Here is a 20178-nt window from a genome sequence, read left to right as displayed (position 1 = left end):
AGATCCTCCTCGATCCCTCTGTTGCAACTGAATGGGAGGTTTACTCCAAATGGAACAACATTAAAAACTGAGGAGGTTATAATTTTTCCTCATCATATCCAACACAAAAAAAAAGTTTTGCATGGAGTTCTGCTTTACATTTTTATTAATTTATTCATCTTATTTATAATTGCAAATATATATGCTATTGGGTCTCTTTTATAAAGCAATAAATGTGATTGTCGTCAAACATTCTCTGGTTGAGAATCACTGTCATTTAAAACGCATAGATCGGGAAGATTCACCTGCAGAGGATGTTTGGTGAATGTCAGACTCGCTGCTTTATAAATACACCCCATTATGTGTTTTACTGTACAGCTGGATGACCTCAAAAGAAATGTAATTTTCTCTTTCATGTTTTACCTGTTGCTTTATCTTTTAAAAGGAGGACCCCATCACAGTCTTCATCACCACCCGTCACCAGTTAGACTACCAGTTTGAGTAACCTGTCCCACATAAAAATAGTTTCTTCTATAAATAGTCATGTCAATGAATATTCTGGTGCAATTTATTACACATCTTTCTAACTATTAGGCAGAATCTCAGGGAGGTACCCCACAAAGTAGTCCATAAAGGTTGTGCGAAATAGAACATGGATCTGCAACGGAGAAAACAATTTCTCATGTTGCTCCTGCAAATTGATTACATTACTGAAAGAAAAAGCTTATATAAAATAAGGTTCCAGTAAAAATCAGTTTTGATGCCCTAAATTCACCCTTACTTTATAGTGTTCACGATTTGTATTTCGTTTTTTTATAACAAATTTAGTGAATAGATACAATAGTTGGTTCCTTCAAACTGGATATATTTACTCATTTCAACAATAATTTAAGTGGCTTTCAGATTGTATGACCTGAATTTGTTTCCTTTTTTTTTGTATGTAGTTTCACTATTTCTATGATTAGTCAGTAGTTTTTCATTTAAAAAATAGCCATTGTTCTATAGATCAAAGCACCTTGGAATACTAGTGTACCTCCTGGATGTGGCACAGTTGTAGTTGATGCTCAAATACCCTTGTTACCAACTTCATTTGTTCAATCCATCCCTCTTCTATCCTCCTAGTTTCTTTCTTGCCATCTCTTTGTAATTACTTCTCATTAGTTTTTAAGTTAATGATGACCTAATTATGTAGATCTTATTTCATATTCTGTCTGATAGATGTACTGGTGTAGCGGAACCTTAAATTAAACATAATTGGTTGGATGATCTGGTGTACGGGGTTCCTGAGGCAGCCTGTTTGAACTTAAACCCGGAGTCCTGAAATAATCATTAATGTGTTGTATTTGACCGCCCAATTAGACACTCACTGCTTCAAAATTCACTTATAATCACTGTTTGGTTCAAATACTGCATCCCACCCTGAAGTTTAGCTCATTTTTCTTCCATGTGTTTGAATCCTTTAATCTACCCTTGGCATTTTTTTTTCATTATTATTATGTATTTGAAGCCACACTTTTTTTGTATTTTGTGTCCCATTTTTTTTGGAAGATTAACCTTTCCTTCCTGCTGTGGAGACACTACAGGAAGCAAGTGGAAGTCTCTCCAGCGGGTGTGCCTTTTTTTTTTCTTATGTCCAGTTCTAGTGACAACTGTCCTTAAGGCAGAGAGAGTTCATCTCATCATCTGGGATACAGACAGCATTAAAAACCCGATTTAACCTTTACACACAATATATAGAAGTACATAGACATGGGATAAAATGAATATGAAAAACAGGCATGTTTGCATGGAACCTCGTGCACCATTATATAAATGTATAGACTAACGGAATGATCTTTTATGATGCCATAACGTAAATCTTAGTCTCATGAATACTAATCACTCATCTGTCCCCTCTAGGAAAATATAGAGCTTGCTTTAGATGAAATAGAGTCCAGTACATCTGGCTCAGTAGCTGCTGTAGACCAAACTTCGCATCAATCACTGGTAAGCAAGGCAGGGGGTACCATAAAGACCACTGCTCCCGTGACTGTTAAATAGATACTGTCATGGAAATTTACATTTGTATGTATAAGTAATTGTGCCCAATGACATTTTTTTTTATTTTTTATGTGTAATATTTTGAATAGCTGTACAGTACACAGCATTAGGCTGGTGAATTATGCTACTATATATATTGTATTGCATAATTAAAGGATGAATCCAAGGGTTTTCAACTATGGGTAAGTTTCTAGTTCTCTGAAAATAAAAATCAAGGGTGAGTCCCTCAGCAAGGCCGCAGCAGGTGGGAGACTTAGAATTCGTAAGTAATCAATAGTTTTTGATTCAATCTATTTTTTATTATTTTTGGGTGAGCTCACCTTGTAAAGCCTATGCCCTCTTGGCATTTCAGCAGCTTTTCCTGTGCAGTATGTTGTACATAACTTCCCCAGGAAAGTCTAGTACTATTATGAGATTTTATCCCTGGCACAAAAGCTCTACTGTACCCACTCATGACTGTCTTGTAGTGATCACTTGGAAAATAACACATGCACAAATTCCTCTGTTGCTTTCTCCCAGACTTGTACGTCAGCATTCTGCAGCATGGGGTTGATTTACTTAAACTGCAGAGTGCAAAACCTGGTGCAGCTCTGTATAGAAACCAATCAGCTTCCAAGTTTTTATTGTTAAAGCTCAATTGTACAAGCTGAAATTAAAAGCTGCATTCACACTGCACCAGATTTTGCACACTCCTGTTTTAGTAAATCACCCCCCATTTGTCATTCGGGTCTACTGTACTTTTGTCATTCACTTGATTCCAGAGGTTTTGAAACCAATCACTCATGATAGATAAACACAGGTAAAAAGCTTTGTAACTTATATGTGCACCAAATATTCCCCACAAGCTCCAATTTACAGACCTGTTAAAGGATAAGTTCACCTTTGGGAACATGTTGCATTTTTTACCCGATTTTAGGGTGTAACATGTAACATGTTCCCAGTGCTGCAGCCCACTGCCCCCCCCCCCCCCGTGGCAGCAGTACGGGGAGCAGTTCCCCATAATAGCGGTCACTTTTTAAAATCAGTGTGGCTATGTGGGGCTCCGCCCACGCAGCCGCATCATTCACACACACAACTCAGTGTCAATGAACTACAAGTCCCAACATCCTTAGCGGCTGTCCGCTTGTAGTTCTCAATGAACTACTATGAACTACTATGGCGTTGTGGAGTGCTGTGGTAGTTCATTGAGCCTTCCTGTCAGTTAGGATCAGCTTATCCATATGGGATGTACAGGTAAACAGATACCACTGACATTGTGCAGGAGACCTGCATGGGATCGGCAATCTCCTGATCGCTGGTGCAATGCTTTACAGGCTTCTAATCCAAAAATAATAAATGCACATTTTTGTTTCCTGCAAAAAGATGCGCATTTATTATTTTTTGTACAAAGGTGAACTTATCCTTTAATTATCAAGAACGTAGATACATGTTGTTTTCCTGCTGCAAGAGACTGAAACTGGCTATCGATGCACAGATTGAATTTGTTATTCAGTCTGTGAGTAGCGCTAACAAAAATCTATTTGATTCCTCCACGCTAAATAGCGTGGATGGAGGAGTCTCTCTAAGCAAACTTTGTATTCTGACATCTAGAGCCATCAAAATACCCAAACAGTGACTGCATCTGATTGATTGGAATCAGTGTTTTTCTGCTCAGCCCCTTCGATTTTTTAATTAAAAGAGGTTGGACAGGAGGGCAATGACAGGGCCACCTAAGGTACAGCGTTCATGCGTAACGCATATGGACAGCTTGAGACTTAAGAGATTTGAGCTGCAGTGATGACATCTATATATTATTTACCATGTATTATATATATAATATAGCTATCTATCTATCTATCTATCTATAGATCTATCTAGTTATAGATATATAGCGATATAGATTATTATTTTTTGTCAATAGTTTTATTAAATGTAAAAATAAATACAAAGGAGACTGCCAGTGGCGGATACAGAGGGAAACAAAAGAATAACGTAGGTTTACAGTGTTAGGCCCCATACACACCATAGAATCTATCCGCAGATAAATCCCATCAAATGGGTTTCTGCGGATAGATTCTATGGTGTGTACACTCCGTCGGATATTTATCCGCAGATAAATCTCCTCTGGGATGGATTTCCAGCAGATGGATATTTGCTGACATGCTCAACAAATCCATCTGCTGGAATCCATTCCAACGGATGGATCCGCTCGTCTGAACAGACTTACCGGATCCATCCGTCTAAAGGGATTCCCCGCACGCGTCGTAATGATTTGACGCATGCGTGGAATTCCTTATATGACAGCGTCGCGCCCGTCGCCGCGTCATAATAGCGGCGACGGCGCGACACGTCATCGGCAGAGGATTTCAGCGGGGATTTCAATGCGATGGTGTGTACACGCCATCGCATAGAAATCTTCTGAAATCCTCAAGAGGATTTATCCGCGGATACGGTCCGCTGGACCGTATCTGCGGATAAATCCTCTCGTGTGTATGGGGCCTGAGAGTTGCAAAACCATTAATATACTAGGTGTATGTATGTATGTATGTATGTATGTATATATATATTATAATTTTACAGGCTATAAAACAAAATGCAGATTTTTATGTACTCTCTCAAACTGTTATGCTCTTCCCAAATCTGAGTGTGCATCTTTTATATTGTGCCTTACCGTTGAATAAAACGTTTTGTAAAATGCTGAAAAAACATAGAATATGAACAACTGTGTGCAAGAGTTAACAGAATGTTTTGCAATTATTCTGCCTGTAGTATGGGTAGTGCTCAGTTAGTAATAAACAGAAACCATAAGTCACAGGTTGCTCATCACTGGTAAGAGACTATCAAGGTCTCCTAGAGCAGTGGTTCTCAACCTGGGGGTCGGGACCCCCTTGGGGGTCAAATGACGAAATGCCAGGGGTCACCAAATCCTGGGCTGTTCCTGAAGCTTGCACCGCTCTCCTAGCCTTTGTGCAGCCGCCCAGCAGGGCTGTCCCTGAAGCCTGCGGCCGCCCCTTCGCCTCTTCACAGCCACCCACTCAGTTCACGGCATGGCTGTGCGGCAGAGACTAGAGGTCAGCTGACTGGTAAAGAATGAAGTGGGAGGGGCTGGAGGAGACCCTATCTTCTGATTTCGGCATAGGTGTCACTGCTGCGAGACACCACAAAGTCGAGACACAGTGAGAAACACTACCTGTGATTATAGTTGTCATTAAACAACAAGAAAGACGGCTAGAGAGAGTGATGGGAAAAAAATAAAAATTAGGATAGAAAGATAAAAGGGAAAGAAAGGAGAACAAAGAGAAAAAGTAGTACATCCTAAAATGTAGCATAATGGGATTTAATACTGTATGAGTGGAAGGGACTCCGGGAGAGCTAAATGGGTGCCGACAACACACGCTACAAAATAATTTTACTGTTAGGGGTCCCCACAACTTGGGAAATGTTATCAAGGGGTCACGGCACTAGAGGGTTGAGAACCACTGTCCTAGAGGAACAGAAGGTATTACTGAGGCTTAGGCGAGGTTAGAGGAATAAAGATGAAAGTGTACTCGTTCCCGTTTTCATGACTCATAAATGTCATAGTTTCAGTGGCCCTGTGTTCTCAGGGGAATGTCTTCAGGAAATTGCTTCAAAATGCACCTGTTTTCTATTCATGCATTAAGCCTAATGCACCAAAACACATAAAAATAATTCAGATTTTTTTAGATTTTCTAGCTAGGGACTGTTAACATAATGTAGAGTACTGTACCTATAAATCTACAAAATTTAACATTCAGGCCCCGTACACACGACCGAGTTTCTCGGCAGAATTCAGCCAGAAACTCGGTTCATAGCTGAATTCTGCCGAGAAACCCGGCCGTGTGTACACTTTCGGCCGAGGAAGCCGACGAGGACCTCGGCGAGGAAATAGAGAACATGTTCTCTATTTCCTCGTTGTTCAATGGCAAAAGTCGGCCCGCCGAGTTCCTCGGCGGCTTCCACACTGAACTCGACGAGGAACTCGATGTGTTTGGCACGTCGAGTTCCTCGGTCGTGTGTACGGGGCCTCACTCTTTCCCACAGTTCACTTACCTTGCTGCTCTCCTTAGATTGTTAAAGCAGACCTTTACCCATTGAAAGAGCTTTTACTCTCCTGGCACCTCTCCCCTTTCTCTTAGATAACTGAAGGAGGTTTCCTCATATTGGAAAGGTTTATTTTCTTTTTTTATGCTGTAGCACAGCACTTCCTCCTTTCCCGCCTAGGCGAGAATGATGTAGGGTCCACATCACACATCCCAGGAGGTGATGTCATACAGAGAGGGATTCCCTCATCCTCTCTGTCAGGTATTTGTGAGCTGGCAGAAACCTGCAGCATGCCTATGCATGTGTTTGGTATTCCTGGGCAATTGCACACACAATGCAGGCCTTTCCAAGGTCCCAGAAACCAGTGATGTGCACAGATCTCTGCCAGGTTCTAAATGGCAGAAATCTACAGCGCATCTACTTACGCACAAGATATTTGATGATGGCCGCAAGGAAGAGGTGCAATATGTGGGGAATATTTGGGGGTAGGGGTAAAGTTCCTCATTCACAGAACACATGAACAGTAGCTGTAGGTTAAATGGTTTTGTGCATATGTTTTTTTAGTGATATTGCTCTATCTATATATCTATCTATCTATCTATCCATCGATCCCCATCTAAAGTTAGCCGCAGACAGTTCAAATCTCAGCTGGTTCAGCAGTAACCGGCCATGATTCGACCAGAACATATATGAGCAGGCTGAATGTAACCACATTGATCGATCAACTTGGGTACAACCAGCCAGTTGGATTTTACATGCGATTATTGTTGGCGGCTTTGGTAATTGTGTTCTGCCAACGAGGACCGCTTTTACTTTCCTGCAACCCGTAGTTGCAGGGAAAAAAATCGCTGTCTATGGCCAGCCTTAGGCTAACACACAGCCTTTTATTTGATGGCAGTTGAGTTAAAGTCTGTTTGTATGTAAGTAGGTGTGTGTGTATGTATGTGTATCTGTGTGTGTGTGTGTATGTATGTATGTGTGTGTGTGTGTGTGTATGTGTATGTGTATGTGTATGTGTGTGTGTAATATATATATATATATATATATATATATATATATATATATATGAAATATATACTATATCTTTATATATATATATATATATATATATATATATATATATATATATATACACATATGTGTATGTATTTATGTGTGTATGTATGTGTGTGTATGTATGTGTGTGTATGTATATATATATATATATATATATATATATATATATATATATATATATATATATAATATTATAATGTGTGTACCTTGCTTTCACTAGCATGTTGGCTTTTATCCACCTACCCATAGTCTAAGAAGTAAATGGTTCTGTTTTATGTATGCTGAGCTATCTAGCTGCCTCTATCGGTCTATACATTCTTTTATCCTATTTACGCTTTTATTGTTTTTAATATTAAGAGGTTCTTTTATTCTGCTTGATGCAATTACATCCAGCTCTCAACTTTATTAGGCATAAAATGGCAACGAGTGGATCTTTCTGACTCGCAGATGCTCTTGAGAATGCGTTTTTTTTCCCCCTTCTCTCCTTGCTGCTTTGCTTAACTCAAGATCCACATTAATAGGAAAAGTAACAGAAATACTTGCAAAGTTTAATAGAATGTGACAGCAGCCGCATGACTCATAAAAAACGTTGACAATAAATGTCTGTGGCTGAGGCTTTAAGAAGCCGCATTTCAAAGCAGTTCATAAATACCCATATGCTCAGAACTGGCAGGTTATGCAGCCACGGCAGAGGTAGGGAGCAGTAAAGCATTTTCACCCCGGAGAGCCTATTGTGGCTTCATAAATGATTCATGACCTTCTTATATTTAATTTATATGGTATTTATTCCATCAGGCCTCTAAATAAAGAGGTATTTTAACCCTTCTTAAAAGGCAACAATGGCAGAGAAAAGAAAAGGAAGCTGTTTTAAATGCACCTTCACAAGGACGCGGGAAGAAAGAGCGCCTCGTGAAGCGTTGTTCCTCTGGGGAGATTAGCAGGGTCAGGTAAACTTCTCTTTCATTTTCCGGCAGCCTGCAGATAAATCTTCTAATGAGAGGAGAGCGTCAGGAAAGATTCCAAATATGGCATTTCCCTTCAAGGGGAACACTTTATTTTTACATCCCTCAGCACAGCATCCTTGACCTGTTTGAACAGCATTGGAAGACACAGTGCCTTCTTCTAGTTTGTGTGCTCAGCCCGTATCTCTGTACATGCTCGGTCATTTAGAGATCAAAGAGGGGCTATATCTGTTGTTGGTTTTTCAAGTACAACTTTTGTTGGGGAAAATGTAAGTGGGGTTGAGGCTTGTTATTTTGTGTAAAATAAAAGAAATACAAAGAGGCACTAGTATAAGTATATATAGGGAGAGATTACCAAAAGCACTTATACTTGAGGAAAGATGCTGGTTTTGAATTAAGCATTTGCTGTGCTTATGAGGCCTGCTGTCCATAAATGTAAAATCACCCTTTATGCGGATTATTAAACAGGTTGTTGTAGAAGTAGTAGTTGTTTTTTTTTTTTTTTCAAACCAAGTCAGGTGTTCTGACTTTTCCTTCACTGGTTGCATGCTTGTTCTAGTTTTCTCAGTACAGGTTTCCTTAAAGCGGAGGTTCACCCTAATTTACATGTATATCTGACCAACTTCCTTATATTCGTAACAAATACAGTCCGGGAATTTATTTTTTTATCCTTTACGTATCTTGTAATCCATGTTTTCAATGTACTTCTCCCCACGGGAGTAGGCGTTTCTATGCCTAGGGTGATTGTCATCTGGGAGGTCGGCCAGATGATTGACGGCTGTTCCCCCGGCGGTTTAGGCCCCGCCCCTCGTATTGCGTAGGCGCGCACAAGTTACGGGGTTTCTGAAAGAAGCCGAACATGCAGAGATGTGAGTCGGCTCTATACGGCGCCTGCGCTCTGCATGTTCGGCTTTTTCCGGAAACGCCGTGACTCGTGCGCGCCTACGAAATACGGGGGCGGGGCCTTATCTGCCGGGGGGAACAGCCGTCAATCATCTGGCCGACCTCCCAGATGACAATCCCCCTAGGCATAGAAACGCCTACTCTCGCGGGGAGAAGCGGATTGAAAAGATTGATTACAAGGTACGTGCGGCATAAAAAAAAAAAAAATTGCGGACTGTGCTTCTTACAACTATAAGGAAGTTGGTCAGATGTAAATATATTAGGGTGAACCTCTGCTTTAAGGGGTAGTTTACACTTGCTTCAAAACATGGCTTCAGAAAGGCTTTGTTAAACCTCTTTAAATGCTGTCACTAAATAAAATGGTTAGCTTACAGTCCTGTTTACAACTCGCTTCAAAACATGGCTTCGGTGGAGATTCGATGGGGCTTTGATAGGGCTTTGGTGGGGCTTCGATTAAGGCTTTGGTGGGGCTTCCATTAAGACTTTGGTGGGGCTTCGATTAAGACTTTGGTGGGGCTTCGATTAAGACTTTGGTGGGGCTTCGATTAAGACTTTGGTGGGGCTTCGATTAAGACTTTGGTGGGGCTTCGATTAAGACTTTGGTGGAGCTTCTGTGAGGCTTTGATGAGGCTTCAGTGGTGCTTTGAAGTACCACTAAAGCTGCATGGGGTATAATTTTGGAAATTAAGCAAAAGCAAGGTGTAAACAGGACTGTAAGCTAACCATTTTATTTAGTGTGCTTTCACAAAGCGTGTCCGAAGTCATGTTTTTAAGCAAGTGTAAACTAGCCGTTAATGTGTGTTGAAGCCGAAGCAAGTGTAAATGAGCCCAATCAGCTTTCAGAACTCTCCTTCACTAAGCACTGCAGAGTGTAACCTCAGCTCTCCGCCCCTTTTTTGTGCATTATCAGCAACAATGTGTTTTTATACTGTGCCTTTGTCATCAATAGACCCTATAACATGAATATGCATCAATGACGTGTTCAAATTGGCCATTGTTTTAATGGTGTTCATATGTATATCTATCTATATGTGCATTGTCCAATTTTAGATACATCAACGTGTGTTTATAGAGGCTGTTGGTGACAGTAGCATTGTATGAAAGTGCATAAGTGTTGATAAGACATGTTAGGACATAAATAAGCGGCGTGGAAAGGTGCAAATCCAGCCTCTGTGTGAGCCCATGTTTACTACTGCTTGTGCATGAAAGCTGGGCATGCAGAATACTTACAAATAAATAGGAAACAACACCAAGCTGTTAAAGTATAATTTTTGGGGAATAAGTGAAAAAAAAAGGAAAATTAATACCATTTTTTTTTTTTTTTTGAAGCGTAAAAATAGAAACTGCAATACTAAGTCTAGTAGTCATCTTTCAAATGAAACAGAAATCAAATGGCAGTTAAGGTTAAAGGTCACACACCTTAGGGACTGGATTGGAGGAATGGTCTCATCGAAAAACTCTTCGGAAATAGGTTTTGTCAGCATAATTATTTCAGCATCAGTATTTTCACCAAGGCTTCCTATATGCGCTCATATCCTCGAAGTTCTCAAATGATAGGGATTGGAGATGAAATTGTCACTTGGTTTCCAGTTCTACCCTCCACATGATGTAGATCTCACTAAATGCATCATTTCACTTGTCACTATTACAACACTTTCCAGGCCCTGTAAAGATAATGTAATGGGGTGTCTGGATTTTAGCATTTACAGCTGTGAGTCTGTTAGAAATATGTGAAATTAACACAGACAGACGTTTATATTAACCCTTTGTTAGGATCATAATAATAATAGGATAATAAACATAATAGGATCATAAACTTACTCAACTGTGATAGTAAATAATAGGAGTGTCCTTTATAACAGGATCTATGAATGGGTATTTGCAATATAAAGGCATATCATACGTTGTCATGATTTTCTACTTTATTTTTCTGTATTCTCCAATGTAATTGAAACCAGATGGAGTGTTATTGACTCCTATAAAATCCCAGATAAATTACTTGTACTTTATAACTGGCGATGATTGAAAGCCTTGAAATTTCTTATACTTTATTTTGAATGGTTAAGGTGTGCAATCTGTAATATGTCATGAAGCACAAATGTTAAAAAAAAATTAAGAAAGCAGTAACCCATAGTCATTCACTTTAACAAGCCAAGTCATACCTGAATAGTCTTCAAGGAAATGTGTATTGTACCTATTCAATAAAAAAAACAACAGTATGTTTGCCATTGCTTTAACCTCTTTTTAAAATGGCAGCTCTTGTTGTATGTCAATGGCTTTTGTTTTTTCTTTGTCAAGTTTTGCAGATTGAGATTTCTGGCTTTTCTTGATCTGCATGTTTTTTTCCAAATCCGTGTCTCTAAATTTTGAAATCATAGGCAACCACACAACTAGCATTTTCAGAAGGTCAGCAAATGGCCAACTCTTTTTAGTTGTCTCAGTACAGATTAGGCAGTTGGCATATCAGCAGCTGTCAGACTTCAGGTGTCCTCTGATACCCAACTCTCAAGCTAAAGAGTCCGATTCTAAGCTAAAAAACACAGAGGACTTAAGAGGAGCTCCATTTTGGGCAAAACAAATGAAGTCAGCAGCTACAATTACTGTAGCTGCTGACTTTTAATATAAGGAGACTTGCCTGTCAAGAGAGTGATGTCAACCCCTCCCCCTTCAATCGGCTTTGGGTGCAGGCACTAGATTCTTCACTATGGAAAACCAGCAGTGAAGCTTCAGACTTCACAGCTGGGTTCCTACGGTGTATGCTGGAGTCGCGCTGCACTTACTGAATGGTCCCGCCGTTTTCTGAGACCTGTGTTATCCCAGGAGGTAGTGGGGGGGGGGGTAGGGGTTGGACATTCTCTGAGATCGCCGTGGCAATCTTACCTAAATGTGGGAACGGGTACCTGTCAAAACCAGGTACCCGCTCCCCCTCCTCCACCAAATGTGTCAGTGGAGGGTGCGAACAAGCGGTGCTTCCCCTTTTGGGTGGAGCTCCTCTTTAACTAAGCTTCCCATGCTGCTATAGTGGTGCAGGAAACTGTCAGAAGTGGAGTGCCTCATATTAACAGAGCTGATAGACCAGTTTCAGGTTCGTTTGTGGCAGTTTGTATTTTTACAGTGAAATAGAAACTAGCAAAGGTTTGTACTTGATTAACAATGGCCAATTCACAACCTTTTTATAAGGGATGTGATCTGCCTGTAGACAGGCAATAGAGAAATGGAGCTGCATGCTCCAATGATGCCCAGTGTTTACACTACATGAACAGAGACTGCACATAGTTACCACCCTCCTCCTGTCTGAGCCAAGCAAGTGGTGGGGATGGCAGAGAGAGCAAAGTAATCTCACAGCCACAGAACATAAAACGTATTGCTCCTAATTAACAAAGAGGCGTGCACCCTGTTGTTATTTAGGAGCAGCACCTGCTTAACCACTTCAGTCCAGACCATTTCGCTGGCCAAAGACCAGGGCATTTTTTGCGATTCAGCACTGCGTCGCTTTAACTACGATGTGGCTCCCAAACAAAATTGACATCTTTTTTTTCCCCCACAAATAGAGCTTTCTTTTGGTGGTATGTCATCACCTCTGCGTGTTTTTTTTTTTTTTTGCGCTATAAACAAAAATAGAGTGACAATTTTGAAAAAAAATCAATATTTTTTACTTTTTGCTATAATAAATATGCCCAAAATATCGATAAAAAAAACGAAATTTTTCCACAGTTTAGGCCGATACGTACTCTTCTACATATTTTTGGTAAACAAAAATATATCGCAATAAGCGTATATTGATTGATTTGCGCAAAAGTTATAGCTTCTACAAAATAGGGAATAGTTTTATGGCATTTTTTTTTTAATTTTTACTAGTAATGGCGGCGATCAGCGATTTTATCGTGACAGCGATACGTCGGACACTTTTGACAAATTTTTGGGACCATTGTGATTTTTACAGCGATCAGTGCTATAAATATGCACCGATTACTCTGAAAATGACACTGCCAGTGAAGGGGTTAACCACTAGGTGGCGCTGAAGGGGTTAAGTGTGACCTAGAGAGTGATTCTAACTGTTAGGGGGCATGGCTACGAGTGACACATCACTGATCGCTGTTCCCGATGAGAGGGAACAGACGATCAGTGACAGTTTCACTAGGCAGAATGGAGAGATGCATGTTTACACTTGCCTCTCCCCGTTCTGCAGCTCTGTGACCCGATCGCGGGACACCGGCGGACATCGTGTCCACGTGTCTGGCGGGCACGATCACGGAGCTCACAGCAGGGGCGCGCATGTGATCCGCCGGTGACGCGCGCCCTCACGGCGGGAATTTCACAGCGACGTGTCTATATATATATGTCACTTTGCCTAGCTGTGACGTTCTGCCAACGTAAATGTTCAGGAGGCGGTCAGGAACCGGTTAATGTTTTAAATTTAAAAGAGCCGTGCAAGCTCAGGTTGACAAGAACACAAATTAGATTATTTCCTCTTCCTCCAGGGGGTCTGGATCTGGTCAGTGTTGACCGACCCAGTCCCCAGGCAACTGTGCATCAACAGATCACTTCAAATTTCCATGGAAACAATCTGTTCCCCCAAAACAGTTTTCTTCAGTCTGATTGTGTCTGGATTAAAGCAATATTAAACCCAAAAGAGAATGTGTTTTATTGCAGCTTAACAGTTTTTAGATCTGATGACTGCATTCGTTTCCTTTTTTAGGCTTGCTTTGTTCTATCTTTATCTGGTGATCCAGATAGTCTGTTTTTCAAAAGCACAAGCTCCCCTACAGATTTTGTCAGATGCAGGGATGAGACAAACCATTTACTACTGGCAGGTTTTTACAGTGATCTGCTATTATTTATGCAACACCTTTATCCCTAAAGAAAAAAAAAACTGTAACTGTTTTTATAAAGCATTAGCTGGAGATTGGCTTCAATTTGTTAGTGACTTTTAAAGAGGAACTGCAGTCTGCCCACATAATTTGTAATAAAAACATCTTTGCCATTCTGAAGCTTCCCTCCAACCACTTTGCATTTTATATATACTGTGATTCTGTACTTGCCAAATATGCTGCAGAAATATCCTTCCAATAAGTCTGGCTGCAACCATTTTAACTGTGGGCAGCTGAAGCTGCTGCCTGTTCACTTCCTGAATTTACACAGAGGCACGCATCCAGCTCTGTAGCCCTGCAGCTCTCATTGGCCCCCTTATGACTCATCCCCCTTCCTTCCTGGAAAACTCTCATAAGAGAGAGTGAGAAAGAGAGCTGTGCATGATGTCATACGCCTAGGATTTTTACCAGACAAGAAGGAAGCGGGCTGTATAAGGTGTTTTATTGGCAGAAAAAAAAATGTTTTTACTTCCCAAAGTTAAAACAACAACAAGGGCAGAAGTTTTAATAGATGGAAAGTTGAAAATAAATTACTGAAGGTCCGCTTTAGCCCTGGTTCACACTGGGTACGATTTGGAACGATTTTAGATGCGATTTGACATGTCAAATCGCATCTCAAATCGGCGGCAATTGTCGGCAATGGCACTGTCCTAATCAGTGCGACGCCGCATCTGCGATTTCAAAAAGTAGTTCCTGTACTACTTTTTGCGATTTCGGGCCGCGATTTACATTAAATTGCGGCCAAAATCGCAGCCGCAAAATCGCGGTAAAATCGTGCATTTTACCGCGATTTTGAATTCGCAGCAGTGTGAACCTAGGCTAAAATCTGCTAGTGCATCTTACACGCCCCTCCCCCCAGATTAACAGCTGCTGTCCAAAGGTGTCCCTGTGCTCATACATCCATAGTGGAGACACTCTAATATAGAAGGTGTAATTACTGGCCAGTTCAGCAGGTGATCTACTGTAATGATTAGTAAGCTGCAGTATATTGCGTTTTTGGTTTGGGGGTTAATACTGCTTTAATGTTACCGTTTAATACTTTGTAGGCAGAGCCATTTGGAATAGTTATCTGCAGTGCTGAGAGCTCCCAACCATGTGTAGCTTTTTATTGCAGTGTCAGAGTTAATGGGAAATTAAAATAGCTTTGGGATACTTTTATTTATTTCTGTAATGGTTGACGGCCCGAATTCTGATCAATTCTTGCAGAATAAGTCAAAATTTGAGCTGTGGATGGCCCTGAAAGCACCCCCTGGCTCAACAAAAGTTGATTTAAAAATTGACAAGGCCGGGTGGCGCTGACAAATTAAATGCAGTCACTGTTTGTCAGGGCTGTTGTATTCAGGCAGCCGTGGGTGTCGCAGCTGGGAATACATTGATATTTTCTCCCTTTTCGGGTGAAAAATAGGAAATTGAGCCATGTATGCCAGCCTTAAAGTGGAGCGCCAGGCTCCTGCAGAAAAAATAAGTCGGCTACAAATGCTGTAGCTGCTGACTTTAAATATTCGGACACTTACCTGTCCAGGAATCCTCACCTAAGCTGATTTTTAAAAATCGGCTATCGGGTGCTGCCACCGCTATCTTCATTAAGGGAAACCAGCAGTGAAGACTTGCAGCTTTGCAGCTGGTTCCCTACTGCGCATGCGCGAATCGTGCTGTGTCCTCTGGTTCGGCAGTGGGGGAAGGAGGAGGGGGGAGCCGAACAGTCAAAACCAGGTACCTGCTCCCCCCCTCCCCCAAAAGGTTTTGGGTGGAGCTCCGTTTTAAATGTTTTAAATCCATTCTTTACTGCATGTGTATGTGTACAGTGTTTGATTTAGGAATAAAAATATATGTGATAATATAATATGTGTTAAAAGTTATCCAAGGGACAGCACATTAGGGGTTGTCTAGTCTTTTGCAACAGTGTCTCTAAACAAGAGTAAGGGAGGAGAATGAGTAATTTATCTTAATCGGCTATATGTAAAATTCATATTGAGTTATTGAGCTCTGTGAACAGCAGACTTTTTGCAGGTGCTGGTAAAGAGTTGAGGGAAATTTGTTAGTGCCTAAAATTACTTATGCTAGATGGATAGGCTACTACATAATATTTATTTGATGTACCTGCTTTGGCTTTGGTCTGTTTTGAAACCTAATGATGTTGCTTTACTTGTGAAAACTTAATTTAAAAAAAAATCACCCTTTTTACAAAGTGCCTTTGCATCGAGCAGAGACATCTTTACAAATGCATTATCATTCTGACTGTAATTTACCTTATAGTCACCCTTACTGAATTTTCTGGGGACTAGTTTACTAAACAATGATGTTTTGACTCTCATACATTAGGTATGTATGGAGATAAAATGGTCCATGCAATTCTTTCTGCTCTAATAAAACTCTTGTGTTCTTGTGCGCAGTGTGATGCAGTGTCTAAATGATGTTTATATGCATGGATGTAACGGCAGGCTGTGGAAGACTGAACAGGTGTCTAACTGCTTAAGTTGCAGCAGGCGAGGAGATGTGTCTATAAACACACATCTCCTTTACTTGTAATCAAAGGCCTAAAAAAAGATAAAAGTTAGAACAATAATAAAGATAATGAGGGTTCATGTAGTTCAGCCAGAAATTATGTTCCGGTATAGTGGGCTATGGCATCCCTTGCTTCCTGTATCTCTTATCCCATTAACCTTTTGGGTGTTTTAACCCATCCAGTTACATTCTCCAAAATGTATAATACATTTAAGACCTATGCAGAGAGAGCTCAACCCTACTGTAATGGCTGCAGCAGGTGAGCTGATCAGGGAAAACCAGAGCAAAGCTTTCATTCCAGGTGAGGCTTGGCATGAATCAAAAAAAGGATGTGGGTGATGTAGTCATTTTATCGCACATATGCACATGTAAAGGAGAATACTGTAAGTAATCTCATACATGCAAAGAACCTTGGGCCAGATTCAGGTAGAATCGCAGCGGTGTAACGTATCGTAGATACGTTACACCGCCGCAATTTTTCATCTCAAGTGCCTGATTCACCAAGCACTTGCGTGAAAAATTACTCCGGCGTAAGCCCGCGTAATTTAAAGGGGCGTGTGCCATTTAAATTAGGCGCGCTCCCGCGCCGGAACTACTGCGCATGCTCCATTTCGTAATTCCCGCCGTGCTTTGCGCGAAGTGATGTCATTTTTTCGAACGGCGACGTGCGTAGTGTACTTTCGTATTCCCGGACGTCTTGCGCAAACGACGTTGATTTTTACATTTCGACGCGGGAACAACGGCCATACTTTATACAGCACATACGTGTGCTGTGTAAAGTTAAGGCACCAAAAACGACTACTAACTTTGCGACGGAAAACTAGACTAGCAGCGACGTAGCGAACGCGAAAAACCGTTGTGGATCGCCGTAACTCCTAATTTGCATACCCGCCGCAGTACTGCATCCTAAGATCCGACAGTGTAAAACAATTACACCTGTCGGATCTTAGGGCTATCTATGCGTAACTGATTCTATGAATTAGTCGCATAGATACTCTGAGAGATACGACGGAGTATCTGAGATACTCCGTCGTATCTCCGCTGTGAATCTGGCCCCTTATTTCTAGGTGTAGTTTGTAAGTATATGTTTCTGGGGAGCAGCCGTATTTACTAATTACATATGCACTGTCTTCGTCATTCCATAAAGTACTATAGGATATTGTACCTTGCCAATTCCCTATTTTATTTTACTGATCAACAGCCCATAAAATATCCACAGTGCTCCTGGTAGTTGGGGACTTTGCGATTTCGGTTTTAAAGCTGAACTCAAAGTGTGGATTTTTTTGCATTTTTACACTGCACCATACCTGGCCAATCCATTTGGAAGTGAAGAATCACTGTAGTAGCCATCGCTACTACAGTGATCCTCGCTCTCTTTTAGGTCCCGCCCAGAGCAGCTGGCCCACAGGGGGCTGCTCACTCGGCAAGGGCGCCATTCAAAGAATTATTTTCAGTCAATGATGCAAAGTGTTCTCTGATTGGGCGAGGTGTAAATCTTGAGGTCATTGACCTGCCTCTCCACCTTGTCCGATCAAAGAATGGCTTGTATTCATTGAGAATAATGCAATGCATTCTGTGAATGGCACTGATGCGAAGCAAGCAATCCCCCTTTGCTATGCATCAGAGCAGCCGCTTGGCACAGGACCCTGGAAGACGGCGAACTCGCTGTATTAGTGGTGGCTACTACAGCTGTTCACTGCTTTCACTGCTTTCACAAAGTCAGATATGGAATAAGTATATTTTTGTTGGTCCTAGCCGAGCCAATGTAGCTATGCAATAGAATCCATACCTGAAATTCATCTGTTTCCCGCCTAGAAACTAGTCAGTGCTTCCTTTGCATATTTTATGCTGCCCAAGAAACCGGAAAGCAGTTTATTGGTTGTCAAGCTGGAAATCATCTGTTGTTCAGTCTGGCACTTTGTACATGATGTCCACAGCGATTTGGTTATAATGACATAGAATAATGTGAAGGATGAATAAAATGATAGATTTATGGATATAATTGGCTATCCTAGGCATGCCAGAATTATAATACCCTGCCTATTATATACACTAATCAGCCATAACATTGTGGCCACCCACCATAACCTGTCGAGGCATGGACTCCACTAGACCTCTGAAGGTATGCTGTGGTATCTTACACAAAGCTGTCAGTAGCAGGTCCTTTAAGTCTTGTAAGTCACAAGGTGGGGCCTCCATGGAACTACTGACAGATACAGATAAAGATAAAGAAAATATAACAAGAATACCACTCTAAAGATGCTGTTTCGCCATGGAGTCAACCTGCTTTTATGCAGCATGGCCGACCAGATTCAGACTGGGGCATAACGCAAGCTGAGACTAAAATCCTACCAGTTTTGGCTCTGGAAATATAGAACTTGAATGTAAGGAAAAGACCACCCCTGGCCAACCCCCCTTGTAAGCAACAATATGACCTAAGGAGGCACATTCCTGAAGGAGAGGGGGCTAATTTCTCCATAGAGTCCGCTTACAATCACTTTCCAATCACACGAGTCAGCTAAACGTTACCAGAATAACCTTGATATTACAAGCTTTATTAGATATTTGTGAGGCCAACGTTAATATGAAATATGCCATTTCCCTATCAAGGTTAAAACCTGGTTTCCTTAAGAACTATCAACTGCATATTCCAGTTGGGTAACAAACGTTTGTGTTCGAAAGGAAATCTAACTTTTGGGTTCCTTATCTATAAATATAATCTGCTTAATTTACACATAGATGGTTGCATGTATCTTTGTCGTATATGCTGGTTTCTGTAATTGAATTATACAATATGTGCGCATAGGACCAGCTATATTTGCTCATTACTTGGAGTTTGTCTCATGCCATATAAGATACCGTATAAGTTACAGTGAATATACACAATTGCTATGAATTGCTCAGACTCTAGTGGGATATTGAAAGTTGTGGGAATGTCATTAGGGCTCATGTTACCTGCAACATAAAATGTACTTTACACTGCTAGAGGCTTCTTAGTTATCCTCTTGCAGCAATAGATCACTAAAGGGATTTACTACATTACCGTATATACAGATAGGTTAGAAAAATCTATGTGAAGCAGAATTGTAAAAAAAAATACATATGTTTTAGATAATGCTAGTTTAAAGCTAAACACACCCTATCCAATTTGAGAGTACCATTTTCTTTACGCCTCAATCATATTTCTAAATGGGGCCATCAGTAGTCACAGGTGATTGAGCATACAAAGCAGTTACATACTGACCGGAGCCATGGCTGGCTGCCGCTGTTCGTATGTATCCGCACATCCTGGGGTTACCTAGGGTTAGGGACAGATGATTGGTCCTGGATGTCACCTGTCTGTGTCCAAGGTCGATCATTTATCCCTAACTGCAGATAGTCCCTAGATATGCGCATAAATGATCACAGCGGCTGGCAGTCTGTCATTGTTTTTTTTACAGGCTTCCCGGTCCTTGCTATTCAGTCACCTGTGATTCTAACTGTAAGAATCCGCTGACGGCCCTATACATAAATGTGACTGAGGCCTTAGATCTATCATCAATTATGTAATGCTAGGGCCAGTCTGATTTCATACAACTAAATTGATTGTTTTGGTTTGTTTTTATATTACATCGCTTTGATAAATTCAAAGGCCTTTTTTTTTCTCCCCACTCTCCTCTTCCCCACTTTCTTCCTTTTCCTATCTTTCTGGAGCCTATAAGTGTCATTTTGGCTTCCCTTTTCTCTCCTTTCCTTTTAAAAAATTGGAGTATCTGACCAAGCGAGTTCTGCATTTTTCTTCTACAAGTTCTCTCCATAATCTTGGAAGAGAGATTTTACTT

At 40.9% G+C, this 20178-nt stretch overlaps 1 protein-coding gene across 7 annotated transcripts in view; it reads left to right on the top strand.

Annotated features, from left to right (window-relative positions):
• The window catches only part of MYO18A (myosin XVIIIA), a 475424-nt gene that overhangs the window by 239428 nt on the left and 215818 nt on the right, over nucleotides 1-20178 (top strand). For all 7 annotated transcript variants that reach the window (XM_040338545.1, XM_040338542.1, XM_040338541.1 and 4 more), the window contains one exon: nucleotides 1879-1965. In XM_040338545.1, coding sequence (XP_040194479.1) covers nucleotides 1879-1965 — 87 coding nt within the window. The remainder of the gene's footprint in view (nucleotides 1-1878; nucleotides 1966-20178) is intronic.

This window comes from Rana temporaria, chromosome 2 (genome assembly GCF_905171775.1).
Source record: "Rana temporaria chromosome 2, aRanTem1.1, whole genome shotgun sequence".
NCBI lineage: Eukaryota > Metazoa > Chordata > Amphibia > Anura > Ranidae > Rana > Rana temporaria.
The sequence above is the reverse complement of the archived record's forward strand: the minus strand, read 5'-3'. Positions and strand labels throughout refer to the sequence as shown.